Source organism: Bufo bufo, chromosome 6 (assembly GCF_905171765.1).
Source record: "Bufo bufo chromosome 6, aBufBuf1.1, whole genome shotgun sequence".
Taxonomy (NCBI): Eukaryota; Metazoa; Chordata; class Amphibia; order Anura; family Bufonidae; genus Bufo; species Bufo bufo.
In genome coordinates this window covers 82,751,886-82,772,918 of record NC_053394.1, presented here as the reverse complement: position 1 = coordinate 82,772,918, position 21,033 = coordinate 82,751,886, and the positions used below count along the sequence as shown (strand labels likewise).

The 21,033-nt window shown below is 44.2% G+C and overlaps 1 protein-coding gene across 1 annotated transcript in view; it reads left to right on the top strand.

Annotated features, from left to right (window-relative positions):
* The window catches only part of LOC121005372 (lysosomal acid lipase/cholesteryl ester hydrolase-like), a 91,516-nt gene extending 72,064 nt beyond the window's left edge, over positions 1 to 19,452 (top strand). Inside the window, exons 4-10 of the mRNA XM_040438063.1 lie at positions 7,423 to 7,621; positions 12,490 to 12,599; positions 13,130 to 13,266; positions 15,939 to 16,085; positions 16,322 to 16,393; positions 18,722 to 18,790; positions 19,020 to 19,452. Coding sequence (XP_040293997.1) covers positions 7,423 to 7,621; positions 12,490 to 12,599; positions 13,130 to 13,266; positions 15,939 to 16,085; positions 16,322 to 16,393; positions 18,722 to 18,790; positions 19,020 to 19,253 — 968 coding nt within the window. The 3' untranslated portion in view covers positions 19,254 to 19,452. The remainder of the gene's footprint in view (positions 1 to 7,422; positions 7,622 to 12,489; positions 12,600 to 13,129; positions 13,267 to 15,938; positions 16,086 to 16,321; positions 16,394 to 18,721; positions 18,791 to 19,019) is intronic.
* Positions 19,453 to 21,033: the final 1,581 nt, after the last annotated feature.

The following is a 21,033-nucleotide window of genomic DNA, read 5'->3' as shown; positions in this document are numbered from 1 at the left end:
TGAGGGTCATTTCCTTCAAGCCATTTTGGGGCTTTATACAGCTCCCAGCGCGAGCGTCCTGGCTTCAGGTTTTTTGTCTACCCCTTTCTCAATTACAAACGGGACTAGACAAGGGTGCCCGCTGTCACCCCTGATATTCGCGCTGGTGATGGAGCCTATGGCTGAGAAGATGCGTGGCTGTGTGCGGATGTCGGGGATTGCAGCGGGGAAATACTCGCACTGCATTGGATTATATGCAGACGACGTCATTTTGACGCTCACCAATCCCTTAAACTCATTACCAGCTGCATTAGAGATTTTGGACCAGTATACATCCGTTTCATATTACAAACTGAATGTTAGTAAAACTAATGTACTACCCATCAATGTACCTGAGAGCATGCACAGAGTTCTCAGTGTTGAGTATCCTTTCAACTGGGCATCTGAGTCGATAAGATATTTGGGAGTAGAGTTATCCAGCTCACTACAAAGTATGATTTCGCTTAATCATAAATTATTGAGGGCTGAACTACAAAAAGACTACTCCAAATATAACAAAGGGGTACTTTCATGGATAGCAAAAATTAATGTAGTAAAAATGATGGTACTCCCGAAGATCCTGTACATGTTCAGATGTATCCCGTTGAAATTCCCTAGGGCAGGGGTACTCAACTAGTTTTATTAAAGGTCCACATACCAGGGTCTGCAGTCAGGTCAAGGTCCGAGCTGAACGCCAACAGTAAAGATGCCATGCGATCATGTGATACATGCGCGTGGGGCGCTCTGACGTTATAGTGGAGCTCCCCGGGTAAGTCCCAGAATTAGTAATGGCCACATTAGTGCCCCAGTAAGAATAATGTCCCCATTAGTGACCCCAGTAAGAGTATTGCCCCCATTAGTGCCCCCCTTCTCTGCTTTTGCAAAAAATAAAAATAAATTTGCATTCACCTGGCTGCGGTGAACATTCGCTGCTGACTGCACGCTCAGGACCGGTGCTCTAACGTGATGGCGTCTTGTAGGTCCTGTCCTGAGCTTCTAGTCAGCAGGGAGTGTTCTCCACAGCGTGAGCAAATGGAGGTGGAGGTACCGTAATATATATATTTTTTTACTAGCACAAGTAGCGGTGGAGGTAAAGGCTGTACTAATGGGCGTTCCATGATGGAAGCGCTCATTAGTAAGGGTACTTTCACACTTGCAGCAGGATGGACCCGACAGGCTGCTCACCCTGTCAGATCCATCTTGCCACTACTTCGCCGTGCCGCTGCTCTGTGCCCATCGACTATAATGGGGATGGGGGCAGAGTTACGGCGCAGCACGGTGAGAGGCCGCCAGACTAAAAGTACTACATGTCCGACTTTTTCGTCTGGCGGCCCCCTCAATATAATAAACATTGGTGGCGCAGTGCGCCCCCCCTCAAAATAATAAACATTGGTGGCGCAGTGCGCCCCCCCATCACCCCGATATAATAAACATTGGTGGCGCAGTGCGCCCCCCCTCAATATAATAAACATTCGTGGCGCAGTGCGCCCCCCCTCAAAATAATAAACATTGGTGGCGCAGTGCACCCCCCAATCACCCCAGTATAATAAACATTGGTGGCGCAGTGTGCCCCCCCATCACAATAAACATTGGTGGCGCAGTGCGCCCCCTCCTCAATATAATAAACATTGGTGGCGCAGTGTGCCCCCCAATATAATAAACATTGGTGGCGCAGTGTGCCCCCCAATATAATAAACATTGGTGGCGCAGTGTGCCCCCCAATATAATAAACATTGGTGGCGCAGTGCGCCCCCCAATATAATAAACATTGGTGGCGCAGTGCGCCCCCCCTCAAAATAATAAACATTGGTGGCGCAGTGCGCCCCCCCTCAAAATAATAAACATTGGTGGCTCAGTGTGCCCTCCAATATAATAAACATTGGTGGCGCAGTGTGCCCCCCAATATAATAAACATTGGTGGCGCAGTGTGCCCCCCAATATAATAAACATTGGTGGCGCAGTGCGCCCCCCCTCAAAATAATAAACATTGGTGGCGCAGTGCGCCCCCCCTCAAAATAATAAACATTGGTGGCGCAGTGCGCCCCCCCATCACCCCAGTATAATAAACATTGGTGGCGCAGTGCGCCCCCCCATCACCCCAGTATAATAAACAATGGTGGCGCAGTGCGCCCCCCCCAATATAATAAACATTGGTGGCGCAGTGCGCCCCCCCCAATATAATAAACATTGGTGGCGCAGTGGGCAGTGCCAATGAGGGTTAAAAAATAATTTACTCACCTCCTCCAGTTGATCGCGTAACTGCCGGTCTCCAGTTCTTACTTCTTTCTTCAGGACCTGTGGTGACATCACTGAGCTCATCACATGATCCATCACCATGGTAATGGGCCATGTGATGAGCTCAGTAACGTCACCACAGGTCCTGAAGAAAGAAGTAAGAACTGGAGACCGGCAGCTATGCGATCAACTGGAGGAGGTGAGTTAATTTTCTTTTATTATTTTTAACCCTCATTGGCACTTCCCACTGAGCCACCAATGTTTCTTATAATGGGAAGGGGGGGCGCACTGTGCCACCAATGTTTCTTATAATGGGGAAGGGGGGGCGCACTGTGCCACCAATGTTTCTTATACTAGGGGGGGCGCACTGTGCCACCAATGTTTCTTATACTAGGGGGGGGGCGCACTGTGCCACCAATGTTTCTTATACTAGGGGGGGGGGGGCGCACTGTGCCACCAATGTTTCTTATACTAGGGGGGGGGGGCGCACTGTGCCACCAATGTTTCTTATACTGGGGGGGGGGGCGCACTGTGCCACCAATGTTTCTTATACAAATACAGGAGGCGGGTGCCGGAATCAAATAGCCGGCACCCGACCTCTGTGACAGGGAGCTGCGATCAGCTACAATTAACCCCTCAGGTACCGCACCTGAAGGGTTAACTCAACTGCAGCTGATCGCAGCTCCCTGTCAGAGGTCGGGTGCCGGCTATTTGATTCCGGCACCCGCCTCCTGCATTTGTATTACAGGTCAGTTTTCTTCATTGGTGGCGCAGTGGCTACAGCCCCTCCCCTCCTCCTCCCGTCTCTTCTTATTGGCAGCGGCGGGGGCAGCAGCAGCACAGGGGGGAGGGAGAGACTCCTCCACTGCGCTGCTGAGAACGATCATCAGCTCCTGTGCCCCGCCGCTGTATGGAGCAGAGCTGCCAGAGTGTGCAGGAGGAGGAGCGCTACATGTGGAGGAAGCCCTGTCTCACTGCGCTGTGGGACAGGTGGAAGTGCGCCGGTAAGCTCCTCCTCCTGCACGGCACAGTGTGCAGGAGAGGAGGAGGAGCGCTCTGAAGGATGGCCGGGGTCCGGACAACTGGCGGCCGCGGTCCGTATTTGGACCGCGGTCCGCCAGTTGAGTACCCCTGCCCTAGGGCTTACATTAAACAATTGCAAGATGACATGATGGGGTTTATATGGGGAGGCTCTCATCCCAGGATCAGTAAGAATGTATTGTTTCCGGCTCTTAGGAAGGGGGGTTTGGGGGTTCCTGACCTCTACAGTTATTATATGGCTAATTTATTGGATCAGTCAATGGAATGGTGGTCTCCGTCATCGCCACATAAATGGTTGATGATTGAGGAGGTATATGTTAAAAGGAGATCATTGAAGTCACTATTGGCAGCATATCTACTGAAGCCTTTTATCTTCCCCTTGCCATTAGACACAATGCAAGCTTCTTTATTTGCTTGGGCTCATGGATGTAAAAGTAGAACTCCCGTTTCTATAGAGAAGAGGCAGTTTCCTATAACGGTCATTGAGTACCATATCCCCACACTCCGACTTACCAGTTGGCTAAATTGTGGGATAGCTTCTTTGGGGAGCCTGTTTGAACAATCTGTTTTGCGTACCTTTGAATCTTTACATACTAGCTTTAATTTACCTAACTCTGTGTTTTATCAGTATCTTCAGATCCGCCATTTTCTTACGTCACTCAATTTAGATACAACAGTAAATGAGAGAGACCCACTGGGTAAGATTCTTAGCGCGGATGGTCGCCCTCACTCCAGCCTCTCTTCTTGGTATTCTTTCCTACATTTAACAGGTGGGGAAGTTAAGAAACCCTTCATGCACAAGTGGGAGGCTGAAATGGAGAAAGAATTCACGCTGGAAGAATGGAATGACGCTTTATTCTGGTCAATGAAGTCCTCGAAATGCATAAATCACGCTGAGCAGAATAGAAAAATCCAAATGAGATGGTACCTTACCCCAAATAGGTTAGCTCATACCAATCCGGATTACTCACCGCTGTGTTGGAGGGGGTGCGGACAGATTGGCACACCGTATCATATGTGGTGGAGCTGCTCTGCCCTAGCCCGCTTCTGGACTTCGGTGTCAAGAATAATAAAAGAGGTTACGGGATTTACAGGGGTAGTAACTCCGGAATTGGCGGTTCTCAGCATTGGTCTAGGGGACATACCTAAGGAAAGTAGGATTATAATAGCTCATATTCTCTCACCAGCTAAAAAGGTGATTGCTCGACGGTGGAAAGATTTGCAGTCTCTATCGACCTATGAAGTCGTTAACCTGGTTAATTACCATATGCAGTGCGAGTTTACCTTCGCCTCATCTATGAAAAATAGGATAGCAACACACAACACATGGATGCTCTGGCTATCTAGCACATACGCGGTTCCGCTTCCGCACTATCTGCTTTAACACCGAGGTATACGGGTAGCGCGCACTGGTGCTTAAGATGTATCTTGCTATAATATAAATTGTGCCCGATGCAATAGACATAGAGGAAACCTCTCTGGAACAAGCTATATACAATGTTTGTATACTTTTATACTTGCAACTTGGTACCTTACATTATTATTTCTTCTTTATTTTATTTGTTTGTATTATTACTTTTGTTTGGTATGCATAATTTGTAAACTGTCATATTTACTATATGCCACTCAATAAAAATTTATTGTTGAAAAAAAAACTTCAGAAATTGATTTATACTGGAAAAAAAACATTTCCCGAACTCAAGTTCGGTTCCAAGGTACCGAACCCGAGTTCAGGAACTAGTTTTTTACAGTACAAATTAATTTATGAAGTTATTGCGCGAAGTCTCGCAAGACTTCGCAAAGTAATAACTTTGCCTCATCGGAGCCAATACATTCTAAAACTGTACAGAGCTCCTGCTCCGTACAGTATTTCAACAAAGTTTTATGCGAATCGACTTCGGATGTTTTATCCGAAGTCGATTCGCTCATCCCTAGTACAAATCTACTGACAGGTGCCCTTTTAATATAGAAATTAAAAGTGTTGTTCAAGTACAAAATATTTTAATATGCTGTTTTTTTCTCATGAATTGGTAAATACAATGTACAGAATACCGTGGTAGTTTACAATACACTAGTATTTCAAAAACCGCATCCTCGTGTAGCAGAAAAAATCAGTGCGAAGACCAGATTATGGCACAGATTTTCACCATGGATTTCACACAAAAACGGATGCAGTCTGTGTGCCAACCACATGTTCCTATTGTATTATTTTTTTTTGCAGAACGAACATACGGATACGGAAAGCACATGCATAATAATTGTTCTATCTGCATCCATATGTCAGTTCCGCTAACAGAAAATGCCCTGTATTTTTCAACGGGTCCACATAAAACGCAGATTCCAAATCCGCAAAACGGATATGGTCGTGTTCATGGGACCTAACACAAGCAGATTTTGCTATGCTTTTGGCACAGATTTACAGCAAAAAATATCCGACACGTGAACATAGCCTAATAATGGAAACTAGCTAAGCTTGTGCCCATGCATGTCTTTATTCTTTTTCCTCTTTATGGTGAGTTATACCACTAAAGGTAAAAGCTGTTTCTTGTTGTTGGTGGTGTGCCTGGGTGTCTGGCATTTCAACACCATAAAAACATTAAGCAATACTGTTCATTAAATGTGGACATTTTTACTACACATTGTAAAGCAATATGCCTAAAAATGAGACACCGGCTCCCCTAGTGCCTCATGGTGGTATAGCAATAAGGGCTTATGCATAGAAAATCTGAATGGGTCTTGCTGTGAATACCACATTTTACAGAAACATTACTCTCAACGTAGAAATTGCATCTTTTTAGTTTTGCAACAGCTCAATGATGTAAGATGCAAAATATCTGACGCCAAATACCTGTAATTTGTTTGGTTCATTTTGAAAACAAATTAGTCTTGACTTCCCAAAAACCTGCACTTATCTGACTCTCAAACACTGTACTGTATAAAGCTGTACTATCAACAATAGAGGGGCAATTTGGCAAAATAAAATAAAACTTAACTTTTAATAAATCGTATCTAAAAAAGACAACAGTGCACAATAATCACAAAAATTGGAACAATCCTACCGGTATGCTGATGATGCAGTCAATACATAGATACCGGACTTGCTAGGTGGATGCCGCGAGCGGGAAAAAGGGGAGGGGGCGGATTGAGGATGATACAGTACACGTATCCTGTCCCTTCCTCGCCCTGTCAGGTCTATTATGCCCTAATGACCTCCCAATACGGAATAATCGCCCTGACAAGAAGTGACCCCATCGTCCCTGAAAAAAACTCTGTTAGGGGAGGTGAATGTATGGATTACCTAGAAATATAAAGATATTCTCAAAAAACGACCCAACGCGTTTCATCCAGTTTGGTTCCCCTGGACTCATTAGGGGCCAAAAATCAAACAGTACATCTGAGAACCTATCTGCCGCCCCTATTACACTTAGAGGTAGTAGGGCAATTCACTGGCTCTCCCTCAGTGTTTTAGTGACACCGGATCTCAATTGTGGTGTTCACTGGTTTGTTATTACTACTGTTTGATTTTTGGCCCCCTGTCCCCTGATGAGTCTGGGGGAACCAAACTAGAAGAAACGCATTGGAATGTTTTTTGAGAATATCTTTAGTTATCGTATTTGAGGTTCAGAGTAGGTAGGATATCTCTAGGTAATCCATACATTCCCCTCCCCTAACAGGGTTTTTTAGGGAGTAATAACAGGGTAAGGTTTCCGGACGGGGCCGCTCTTGTCAGGGCGATGACTCTGTATTAGGAGGTCATTAGGGCATAATAGACCTGACAGGGCGAGGTAGGGACAGGATACGTATACTGTATCGTCCCCAATCAGCTTCTCCCCTTTTTCCCGCCAGCGGCATCCACTTAGCAAGTCCGGTATCTGTGTATTGACTGCATCATCAGTATACCGGTAAGATTGTTCCAATTTTTTGTGATTATTGTGCACTGTTGTCTTTTTTAGATACGATTTATTAAAAGCTAAGTTTTATTTAGCCAAATTGCCCCTCTATTGTTGATAGTGTTATATTCCAAAGGGAGCATAGTAGGAGTATACCACCTTTTACTCGTACATTGACACACGTTTTGAGATTGGACTGTATAAAGCTGTGCCATGTAATATATGTCTTACATTTCAGGACCCAAGCCTGTGGTGCTCTTACAGCATGGCCTACTTGCAGATGGCAGTAACTGGGTTAGCAATCTTGCCAACAACAGTTTGGGCTTTATCCTGGCAGATGCAGGGTATGATGTGTGGATGGGAAATAGTCGGGGAAATACGTGGTCTCGGAAACACAAGACTCTCTCTCCTTCTTCTGAAGAATTTTGGGCTTTCAGGTAATTATGAGCAATGACCATGCACAGCTGTAAGTCATAAAGAGCATCTGTTTTAGGCTGACCTTCCATAGGTGGGGCATAATATGGCTGATTCATCCCATGACCAGTGGCCATTGGTCGCTCAAATATTTAGGTAATACCGCCATTAACCCTGGAATTTGTGTGGCCATTGGTCGGCGGGGTTGCAGCTGTCGTACCACACCCACTCTGTGGAAACCCAACCTTGAGACCTTGTTCGCATTTCCGTGTCAGTGTCACATGCGTGAAAAAAAGCGTACGTGTTTCATCCTTGAAGCTGTCCGTGAAGGATCTGTGGTTGGTCCGTGTGTCCATTTTTACCATCCGTGTGTCATCCGTAATTCACAGAAGTTGCTCAGCTGAAAATTAATTAAAAAGAATCTCCTATTAGTCTTCAGTGAAAAAAGGATGCAACATGAACACAACACGGATGTGTGTCAGTGATTTTCACGGACCCATAGACTTCAATGGGCTTCGTCCGCATCACGGATAAAAGTAGTGCATGTCCCCGTGATTTTTTTTTACTGACCCACGGTCTGTAAAAAAATACAAAAATGTGAACAGACATATTTAAATGAATGGGTACGTGTGCTGTCCGCAGAAAATGCGGACAGCACGCGTCAGTGAAAAACGGAAATGTGAACGAGACTTAAGTATGTGCACACTTTTAAAGGGAAACTGTCATGAACTTTATGCTGCCCTCAGTGACACTGTCAATTATCTGATGATGTAAAGCGGTGTTCAAGAACGTTTATGTTTAATGCTAGCAGCGGGCTCTAGAGAAGGAAGAGTCCGGCTTATTCGTGACCTGTTTGCTCCCCCACCCATCTTTCGAGGATTGACAGTTTTCTCCTAGGGAAAGGCTCCGGGACGGGGGGGGTGGGGTTGGGGGGGAGTGGTGGGAGCTCATGCATCTCTAAAAACATAACTTAGTTTTTATGTGGCAGTGGACACTTGGGGGGGGGGGGGGCATTGATTAAAGGGGTTCTCCGGGAATTAAGAAAATTAAAATACTTAAATATTAATTTAGTATAAATATTTTCCCATATACATTTCATTAGCTATAATGGTTCATTTTGTCTAGGGAGCAATCATTAGGAGAAATAAAATGTCCGCCGTCCTATTAGCACACACAAAACCTATCCTAATCACACAGCAGGACAAGTTACTTTACAACACTGAGCTAAAGAGCTGCCTCATCCTCCACTCTGATCTACTTGTCAAGGATTATGATCCTGAATACAGGTGATAAGATCTTTAGCTGAATCTCTGTAGGAATGGAGTTCATGAGGAGACATGAAGTACAGAGAGGATGAGCAGGACAGAATGTGGTAATGGAGACTGTATACAAGTGCTGCTGTTCATTATCTACACCCCCACTATCCCCTCTGTACTTCATGTTTCCTAATGATCTCCATTCCTACAGAGATTCATCTGAAGATCATATTAAACTGTATTCAGGATCATAATCCTGCAACCCTGGACTATAACACCTGTTGTGAGTGAGGGTGGGTACCAGTTAAAGGAAACCTGTCATGTCCTCCAACAGCTTCACCTCGCCCTACCACCATGGCTGAGCAATAGGTGGCATTATTTTCAGCCCTCAATATACTTATGAGGCCATGTACTATCAAGGGGGTGGTCACTGGCTCTGAGGTCCCTATGGGGCGTGAACCTGAATGCTCAGACCCTGTCCAGTCGGTGCTGACAGTCTCAGAGCAGCTCTTGCTGTGTGATTTCAGCGACGATGACAGAGATTAGTTGATGGAGGACAAGTCAGATACCCTTTAAAGATGTTGTCCATAATCCGAAAAACATTTCTACTTTCTTCCAGGAACAGTGCCACACCTGTCTATGGGTCATATCAAGTATTGCAGCACAGTGCTACTGAAATTAACTGCAGTACAGACACAGCCTGTAGCCAGACGTGTTTCTGTTTTAGTAAGAAAGCATCCATGTGTTTCTTATCCTGTACAACCGCTTTGACTATTGGCTCGTTCACACGAAAAAAAAATTGCGTTCCGTATACGTGCCGTTTTTTGAGTTCAGTATATGGTCTCTATATGGAACCATTCATTTCAATGGTTTCACCAAAAAAAACGGAATGTACTCCGTATGAATTCCGTTTCCGTATTTCCGTTCCGTTCAAAGATAGAACATGTCCTATTATTGGTTGCAAATCACGTTCCGTGACTCCATTCAAGTCAATAGGTCCGCAAAAACGGAATGTACTCCATATGTCTTCCGTAGCCGTTCTGTTTTTGCCATCTATTGAAAATTTTATGCCCAGCCCTATTTATATACTGTATATGCCAAATGGAATAGAACCGGAAACACTACTGAAACAAAAAATTGATCCGTTAACCCCTTCCCGCATCCTCATGTGCATGTACGTGAGCGAATGTGGCTCCTTGCCGCATTCTCACGTGCATGTACGTGATGGGATCGGGCGGGTGCAGGAGCTGCACTTGCCCTGATCCGCAGCACGGGCCTGGCTGTTACTGATAGCCGGGCCCCTGCTGCATGCTCCGGCTTCGGTGTGTGCGGTGATGCCAGCGGATTAACCCTTTCACGTGCGGTGGTCAGTGCTGATCGCAGCACATGCGGGGTATACAGAGGGAGGGGGCTCCCTCTGACTCCATTGCCCCCCGCGCTGCGCTGGCAGGGGGCCGATGGTTGCCATGGCAGCACCGATGCTTTACGCAGGCATCGGAGCTGCCAGCCTACCGAAGCCTAGGAGATCCAGCCTGAGCGCTGGGTCTCCTAGGCAACTGTCAGGCCTCTTTCACACGGGCGTTGCGGGAAAATGTGCGGGTGCGTTGTAGGAACACCCGCGATTTTTCCGCGCGAGTGCAAAACATTGTGATGCGTTTTGCACTCGAAGTTCGGGCTTGGGTTAGGTGTTGTGTAGATGTTATTATTTTCCCTTATAACATGGTTATAAGGGAAAATAATAGCATTCTGAATACAGAATGCTTAGTAGGTGATCAATTGAGGGTTAAAAAAAAATAAAAAAATTAACTCACCTTCTCCTCTTGTTCGCGTAGTTCCCGGTCTCTTCTTTAATTCTTTAATGATGAGCTGTCGGCTAAAGGACCTTTGGTGACGTCAGATCACATGCTCCAATCACATGGTCCATCACCGTGGTGATGGACCATGTGATTGGAGCATGTGATCTGACGTGTTATAAGGGAAAATAATACAGTGAATAGACTGTCACCTAGCAACCATGCATGAAAATCGCACCGCATCCGCACTTGCTTGCGGATGCTTGCGATTTTCACGCAACCCCATTCACTTCTATGGGGCCTGCGTTGCGTGAAAAACGCAGAATATAGAGCATGCTGCAATTTTCACACAGCGCACAAGTGATGCGTGAAAATCACCTCTCATGTGAACAGCCCCATAGAAATTAATGGGTCGGTATGCAGTGCGGGTGCAATGCGTTCACCTCACGCATCGCATCCGCGTGGAATACTCGCCCGTGTGAAAGGGGCCTCAGCCTCTCACTGTGTGAGAGGCTGACAGTTCAATTCAGTACAATACAGAATGTCAGAGATCAAACCATGTAAAGATGAAGTCCCACAGTGGGACAAATATAAAAAGTGAAATAAAGTGAAAAAAAAGTGTTTTTTATAATAAAAAAAATGTAAGTTTCAAGTAAAAAAAAGCGTCCTTTTTCCAAAATACAGTAAGGAAAAAAATTGTGAAAAATAGGGGAAAAAAAGTAGACATATTACATATCGCCACGTCCGTATAGACTGGCTCTATAAATATATCACTTGACCTAACCCCTCAGATGAACACTGTCAAAAAAAGTAAAATAAAAACTGTGCTAAAAAAAACATTTTTGGCACCTTACATCACTAAAAGTGCAACACCAAGCAATCAAGAAGGCGTATGCCCCCCAAAATAGTACCAATCTAACCGTAACCTCATCCCGCAAAAAAAGAGCCCCTACCTAAACTATGGCTCTCAGACTATGGAGACACTAAAACATAATTATTTTTTTTCTTAAAAAAATATTAGTGTATAAAGCTTTAATAAATAAAAAAAAGCAGACATATTAAGCATTGCCACGTTCATAACGACCTGCTCTATAAAAATATCACATGATTTAACTCCTCAGGTGAACACCATAAGAAAAGAAAATAAAAACGGTGTAAAAAAAGCCATTTTTTGTCACCTTACATAACAAAAAGTGTAATACCAAGCGATCAAAAAGTCATACGCATCCCAAAATCATACCAATTAAACTGTCATCTCATCCTGCAAAAAATGAGACCCTACCTAAGACAATCGCCCCAAAAAAAAAAACTATGACTCTCACAATATGGAAACACTAAAACATAATTTTTTTTTGTTTCAAAAATGCTGTTATTGTGTAAAACTTTTATAAATAAAAAAAGTATACATATTAGGTATCGCCGCGTCCGTAATAACCTGCAATATAAAAATATCACATGAACTAACAATGTAAAAAAAGCAATTTTTTTGTCACCTCACATCACAAAAAGTGTAATACCAAGCGATCAAAAAGTTATATACACCCTAAAATAGTACCAATCAAACCGTCATCTCATCCCGCAAAAATTGAGACCCTACATAAGACAGTTGCCCAAAAATAAAAATAAAATATGGCTTTCAGAATAGGGAGAATAAAAGACTAGCTTGGTCTTGGAAGGGGTTAAAAACGGCCTGCAAAACACTGAAAAAGCCATACGGTCGTGTGAACAAGCCCTGAAGCAATGCATTGACAGAGTTACACAGTATGATCTCCATAATGATGTGCAGAGGTTTTAATTGTATAACTAATATCTTTGTATGTTTTATATTGTGCTTTCTTCCAGCTACGATGAGATGGCTTTACTTGATCTTCCTGCAGTCATAAACTTTATATTACAAAAAACCGGACAGGAGCAAATTTTTTACATTGGACATTCTCAGGGAACCACTATAGGTATGTGTTATAAAGAACTGAGAAATTAAGCAAAAAGGAGGAAATGCTATAAAAAAGAGGGACATTTGTCAAGACGGGTATTTTACACACCAGTCTCAAGTCCCTCTGAGCTGCTGGAGGAAGCGCCAACGTTTAGTAGAGGCGCAATCCACTATATAAGTTTGGGGCTTCGTACGACAGGCTGTGCGACATACTTAACTCTACGCCAGTCCTATTTCTAGCGAAGTGCATTTTCCACTCAAAAAACTGGCGAGGAAAATGATTAATGAGCCAACTCTGCCCTCTTCCCGGCCACTCGCTCTTTACTCTCCACTTTGGAGTGGTGTGACGCTTCAGTGGTCTCTGGTAGTCTTTGTTTTATTGCAGTGGTGAAATGCCTCCCATCATCTGTAGAATCTGGCAACGCCATATCCAGTGAACTCTGGCAGTCTGCTGGAAACGTTCACTGGAGATGTGAATGTGGCCTTATTGCTGTTAGTATATACTTGGACAATGACCTAATTGTTGCATACTGCATGTTTGTGCCTTAGGATTTATCGCGTTTTCAAGTTTGCCCCAGCTGGCGAAAAAAGTGAAAATGTTTTTTGGTCTGGGTCCTGTGGCTACAGTCAAGTTCTCCACCAGTCCATTGGCAAAGCTAGGCCTTCTTCCAGAATTATTTTTCAAGGTATGCTCCATCTGACCAGTATAATAAATTGACAGATTTATGAAAAGGTCTAAAAGAGAAACGCTTTCAACTGGGATCTGGCGGTGACCTGCACCTATTTCCAGAATTGCACTCCATAATGAAGGAAGTTCAAGCCGCGCATGTGTGGCCACCATCCTTTCACCGCTGTCGGAGTTTGGTAAATAGCTGAGTGCTTGCTCGGCTATATTCAGAAGTCCCATAGTGGTGAGTGGAGGGGTGACTGTGCATGATTTACTTGGCTATTTTTGGAAATCCCATACCAGTGAATGGAGAGGACACTGCGCATGTGCAGTGTGCTGTCTATTCACTTCCGGGACTCTGTTTTGGAGACAGGAGCAGACCTTTATGGTATATCCTAGCAATATGCCATAAGTGTCCCAGATGGGGCAGCCCTTATGAAAGGGAATCTGTCATCCATTTTATACTGTCATTTTAAAGGGAATCTGTCACCAGCATATTAGCAAATTTTTTTTTTCATGAATCCATGTGTAATAAAGTACCTTATATCCAGATGTCTTGTTCTTTTTATTGTGAGTCTTGTCATTTCTTCATAAAAAGGCTTTTTTATGATATGCAAATCAAGCTGTAAGGAGCCCAGAGGGGCGTTCTTCTTTCTCCACGGTGCCCAGGAACGCCCCTCTGAAGTGCCGTGCCCGCCGAAATTTGAAAACGAATACCTCCTACAAGTTCAGCTAAATCGCCTCCCAGAGGCGCGGCTAAGTGCTCAAACCCCCTCCCCCCCAGCGCCGCGCTCTGCGCCAAACACCCCGAACCTCCTCTCGCCGCATCCTAAATCCCGGCCAGGCGCAGTGCCGGCGATTTCCTGCGCCTGCGCAATGATAAAAAGACTGAGGGCAATAGCGTCACTGGGACCGGCGCATGCCCAGTGACGCTGTTGAAGCTGTTGCCCTCAGTCTTTTTATCATTGCGCAGGCGCAGGAAATCGCCGGCACTGCGCCTGCGCAAAATTTAGGATGCGGCGAGAGGAGGTTCGGGGTGTTTGTCGCAGAGCGCGGCGCTGGGGGGGAGGGGGTTTGAGCACTCAGCCGCGCCTCTGGGAGGCGATTTAGCTGAACTTGTAGGAGGTATTCGTTTTCAAATTTCGGCGGGCACGGAACTTCAGAGGGGCGTTCCTGGGCACCGTGGAGAAAGAAGAACGCCCCTCTGGGCTCCTTACAGCTTGATTTGCATATCATAAAAAGCCTTTTTATGAAGAAATGACAAGACTCGCAATAAAAAGAACAAGACATCTGGATATAAGGTACTTTATTACACATGGATTCATGGAAAAAAAAAATTGATAATATGCTGGTGACAGATTCCATTTAATGATGACCGTGTGCTCCGGATAGGAGTGCTGCAGCCTTTCCTAAGAAGAAAGCTGGACTCTTCTCTGGGGCGCACCACCAGCATTATACAGCAAGATCTCCACAATTTACCCCTAGAGGGAACTTAACACATACATTTTACATTAAAGGAGTTATCCAAGAGTCGGAGAGACCTCTCAGAGTGGCCGACCCACGGTGGAGATCAGACTTACCAGGGCGGGTTTTTCCTCTCCCTGCTGCACTGAGATAAGCATCCATTGATGGATGGGACACGTCCCCCTCTCCCCCATCAATGGATGTTGATCTCAGCGCGGCAAGGAGATGAAAGGCTAGCCCTGCAGCCACGGTACCCAGTGGCAGGGACCGGGTAAGTATGAATTCCCCCGCCAGTCTGCCACTCTAGGAGGTTTGTCTGACTCTTGGATAACCTCTTTAAAGAGTTTGTAAAGAATCAGAAAAACATGACATCTTTCTTCCAAAAACAGCACCACAGTTGTCCTTGAGGTTGGTTGTGATATTGGCTATTGGAGGAAAGCAGCCATGTTTTTTAATCCTGTACAACCCTTATACCATATGTACTGTATGTACTGTGTTAAAATTTTAGATCAGTTAGCACAAAGGGATTGATTATTCTATTCCTTATGACTTTTGTGCGCTGTATCCCTTGTGAGCAGGAGAGTGCATGATATGTTCTCTTCTTGTGCTCTGATTGCTCTGATATATTTGTCTGATTCATAAAAGACCACATAACCCCTTTAAACATCTTTATTAGGGCTCGTTCACACGAACGTTTTTTGCGTTCCATACACGGGCCGTTTTTTGCGTTCCGTATACGGTCCATATACGGAACCATTCGTTTCAATGGTTCCACAAAAAAACGGAATGTACTCCGTATGCATTCCGTTTCCGTATTTCGGTTTTTCCATTCCGTTCAAAGATAGAACATGTCCTATTATTACCCGCAAATCACGTTCCGTGGCTCCATTCAAGTCAATGGGTCCGCAAAAAAAACGGAACACATACGGAATGTACTCCGTATGTCTTCCATATCCGTTCCGTTTTTGCGGAACCATCTATTGAAAATGTTATGCCCAGCCCAATTTTTTCTATATAATTACTGTATATGCCATACGGAAAAACGGAATGGAACCGGAAACACTATTGAAGCAAAAAATGGATCCGTTAAAAACAGACTGCAAAACACCGAAAAAGCCATACGGTCGTTTGAACAAGCCCTTATTTAGGAAAATGTAGGAATCCTGGGCTTTGTATGAACATGCTCCTTATAAGTAGAGGACACTTGACTTCTTTCTTCTTGTTTAGGTTGTGTTTGGGAAACGGGATTTTTTACCCCAGTCATACGTCCTTAAATGGCTTGCCACTGACGTCTGCGACCATGTATTCATTAAGGAAATATGTGGCAATATTTTCTTTATTATAAGTGGATTCAACGAAAAGAACCTCAACATGGTAAGTTAAATATTAACTTTCTCTTAAATTTTTTTATTTTTTTTTCCCAATTGGCCTATGTGTTGAAATGTGGGATAGATGTGCTGCTTGGTGTAAGCATCCAGGGAGTAGCTCTCTTCCAAATGCAGATCTGGCTAGTTGGTTTAATGTTAGTATCTGTGGGGGGAAAAAATATCCAGTTTTGGTAGACAAAAATTTATTAAAATTGAACTTGTTTTATATCTTCCTCCTTTTAGAGCCGGGTAAATGTATATGCAACCCATTGTCCCGCAGGAACATCTGTGAAAAATATGATCCACTGGGCCCAGGTAAGGATGGGATTTACAGCAGCAATGTGAACTTGTTATCAATTAACATTAAGACCTTGACCACACAAAGTTTTCTGTGTGTGGTTCTTGATGCAGATTCTGCTCCACAACCCCCCTCCCATAGTCTGGTACGGACTAGGAACTTAAAGTGGCCCTGTAAAAAAGTAAATAATAAATAAAAGTGGCCCTATGTTGTAGGCGGGTCCACATTGACAGAAAGCAGGGCCAATATAAATAGGCAGGCTCAAAAATACTGTAGTTCAGCACAAACTACTGCCCCGGCAGAACCAAATACACAGTGCCGCAACACTGAACTCTGTCACCGTCCTGAGGATGGCAATACAGTTGAATGCAGGAGGGCCCACCCCTGCCCATAATTTTCCGTGGGAGACCACACTGCCATTCATGTGACCATGGTGTATTTCTGCGTCGTTTTTACCATGGTTCCCATGCAAACACCTCTGGTGGGTAACCACTCGCCTATCGGCCTCGTTGAATAGGGATAAAGGCGTGGCTGGATGCACATAATTCCGAACTGTTTTCACTCTTCACCCATAGAAATGAATGAGTTAGTTTGAAATCCGCAAAACATGCGGATTGGATGAGGACCAAACATTCAGTCGTGTGAATGGGGTCTTAAACAGGCCACAAAATGTTTTAAAAAATCATTACTCACCTCCACAATACCCCACCATTGCTGATCTGACCCTGATGCTCTGCACTTTCTGTCCTGGCTCAACCCTCCGGAAATGGAGGTGGCCCACCTCAGTCACTGATTCTCTAAGCAGGCCTTTTCTGGGGTGTAGGGCAACAAGGACTGGAGCAGCGCAGGAAGAGCCGTTGTGGTAGTGGTATTTTTATTAATAGTATTGATATTTGCTGTAGTGGTGCATGGTGTAGTAATGGTGATATCTGTTGTAGTAGTAGTAGTAGTAGAGATAGTATTTGTGATACCATTGGCTGAGCGGGCCTTTCCTGGCATTTCTAATGCTGAGAACAGAGAGTAGAATATATGTAGTAGTATCAGATGTTGTGTAGTAATTGTAGTGGTATATGCTGTTATTGTGGTAGTCAAACAAAACAATAGCTGATCTTAGGGAGACCAACTACAGAAAACACAGTGGAGTCCCAGTAATGGGTCTTTAACACAGTGAAAGCCAGATATCCCTCCACGAAAAGAAAACCAGGCAAAGGGTTGAAGACCCATTACTGGGGCTCCACGGTTATTTTGCATATTATTGTTTCCCAGGGAGCTTTGCACTTTGGATTGCTGTGTTGAGACTCTTAAATGAGGCTCCACAGTGTTTTCTGTAGCTGGTCTCCCTAAGATCAGCTATTGTTTTGTTTGAGTAGTCTCCAAGGCATTTCTCCCGGTTAGCCAGAATCCTACTCTACACTGATGAGGGGCAACACCCCGAAACAGCTGTCTGTGGATGGATAACTGGCTTAGGTCTTCCTCGTCACATCTTTAAGGCTTATAAAAGACGGGATCTTGACATAGGGGCCACTTAATATGGTGGATCTGGTGATCTCTGTAATGGGGACACCCCTTTGCCCGGTTTTCCTTCCTTTGAGGGATATCTGGCTTTCACTGTGTTGAAGACCCATAACTGGGGCTCCACGGTTATTTTGCATATTGTTGTTGTAGTAGCACTATATGTTGTAGTTGTAGTAGTGCTGTTTATAGCAGTGTTTATGGCATTTGGTGAAGTAAAATGGCAGCATTAGTGTCAGTAGTAGTTGCAGGAGGGATGATATTTTTTGTAGTATCAGTATCTAAATGGATGTCATGTCAACTAGGTCCGAGAAGGCGTGCTATTTTGGGGGGTGAAATCCACCTCAGTTCATGCAAGGAGACAAAAGTGCCAAAGGAACTGCCAATATGATCAATTGCTGCTTTATTGTGGCACACCTAAGGAAAACCAGCAACCTTTCTGCACTTAGGCATTCCTGAGGCTCGAGTTGTAGTTGTTGTAGTAGATGTAGCCTCTCTGGTGGGTGGGACTGTGGGAGCGTACATAGGCTGGTGCTTTTACCTATAGCACGGCCACCAATGATGGATTGCAGGGTGGTCGTAACCATGGAAAGATCAGTGTATAATGTGATGGAAAAATAAATCCAGCCAGCAAAGGAAGCAATATGGACAATCACAATACATTAGTAAGTTGCTTGTATTAACTTTCTCTACATAATAAATGCTATTTGCCGATTCTAGACAATCTTTTACTTTATCTACATGATAAATACCATTTGCTAAAACTGAGACAACCTTATGGTTTAGCTCATTGCATCTAAAGTGACAACATTTTTACCACCTTGATTTTTTAGGCAGTAAAGACTGGAGAACTGAAGGCATTTGACTATGGAACAAAGGGCAATATTTTTCATTACAACCAGGTAATAAAACTCTATTATCCAGGTACAGTGACAGTAACGCCATTATGTCAAATGTATCTATGGGTCTATGAATACAGTCGCTCTACGTATCTATGGGTCTTCTGAAACGAGTGCATATGGCTGCCTATAGTTGCCCACTGGGTAATATGAAGGTCACTGTGGACTATGCTATTGTTGTTCTTTGCACTGAGTTGTAACTCCTCTTAATCTGTGGACTATTGTTTTCTAGACTACGGCTCCTTTATACAGTGTGAAGGATATGAAAATTCCCACAGCCTTATGGAGTGGGGGCAACGACTGGTTGGCTGATCACAACGATGTATCTTTATTGCTTAGCCAAATCAGTAATTTGGTATACCACAAAGAGCTGCCAGACTGGGAACATCTGGATTTCATCTGGGGCTTGGATGCTGCAGAGCGTATGTACGGTGAAATCATTCACTTCATGAAGATGTTCTCCTAAACTCTTGTTTCGGGTGTTTGAAGAAACCGTGTGCAGAGCATGGAAAAGAAAAATGTTACCTTATTGACAACTTGATGAAAACTTGATATGAACTGTAGCCATACTATATACATTACTATGCAATTCATAGGTGCCTCATTTACATGCAGGAATTTCATATCTTTTTTTACAAGTGAAAAAGCTTTGCATTTCTTACCAAATAATGAAACATTTCTTAACAGGTAATTTTAACCCTTTTGTGACATCAATACGTCTTTTTATGGTGGTCACTGAGGGGCCTTAGGCTAGGCTGCTGCCTTTTTACTGCGGCCTAGTCTAAACGCTGCACGGGTCTCCTATGCAGAGGAGAGCGGGGGCTCTGGTCTCACATGAGAGTTGGGCTCCTGCTCTAATGGCCTGGACCATCAGAAGCACCGATCCTGGCCATTTAAGCCCTTTGATGCCGCTGTCAATAGAGACTTCAGCATCTAAGTGGTTTAGAAGGAAGGAGCTTCCATCTGTATCCCAGATGCCCCAGGCCTGTCTGCATTGTATGCCCGGCGCAGCCTGCTGGTGACTGTCAGTAAAGCACTGACAGTACAATACATTTTACTGCATAAGCAGTACAGACGTATTATAAAAGCCACATAAAAGCTATCGCTGTGTCATTAATGACCCTCGCTACACAATTATTTAATTTTTAATCTACGATAAACGCTGTAAAAAAAAAACAGTAACAGAATTGCTGTTTTTTACTTATTAGCCAACAAAAAAATAAACAAAAAGCGATTAAAAAAGATTTGTGTACCCCAAAATGATGCCAGTAAAAAGTACAAATTGTCCTGGAAAAATTAAGCCCTCTAACATAGAGAAAAAAAAGTTATTGATTTTGGGATGCAGCAATGAAAAAACATTTTCTTTTTTGGTTATAAGGGAAAATAATATCATTCTTAATACAGAATGCTTAGTAAAGTGTTGCTTGAGGGGTTAAAAAAATAAATAAATAAACTCACCTCATCCACTTGGTCGCGCAGCCGGCATCGTCTTCTTTCTTCTTCTTTCAGGACCTGCAAAAGGACCTCTGACGTAATCGCGCTCGCCACATGGTGAGCGCGGTGACGTCAGCGCAGGTCCTGCTGAATGAAGATAGAAGGATCTGATATCTTCATTCAGCAGGACCTGCGCTGACATCACCGTGCTCGCCATGTGGCGAGCGCGATTACGTCATCAGAGGTCCTTTTGCAGGTCCTGAAAGAAGAAGAAAGAAGACGATGCCGGCTGCGCGACCAAGTGGATGAGGTGAGTTAATAAAAAAAAAAAAATTAACCCCTCGAGCAACACTTTACTAAGCATTCTGTATTAAGAATGATATTATTTTCCTTTTTAACCATGTTATAAGGGAAAATAATAAAATTAATAGAAAACCTAACCCAAATCTGAACTTCAGTGAAAAAGTCCGGGTTCGGGTCTGGGTACCACATTTAGTGTTTTCTCACGCGCGTGCAAAACACATTGCACTCGCGCGGAAAAAACCTGAACATCGGAACACAATCGCAGTCAAAACTGACTGCAATTGCGTGCCTACTCACGCGGTTTTCCCGCAATGCACACGCGACGCAACCGGAGCAAATCCGGGACGCCCGTGTGAAAGAGGCCTTAAGGAGCCAGTGCTTCCCTCCCAGTCCATTTATATGCTCCTGGCACTTCTGGGATCACTCACCGTACATTGTGATCCTACCGTACCCATGATCCTAGCCTGGTGACAACCCACAGTGCATGCTAGCACGGCAGCGGGAGATTC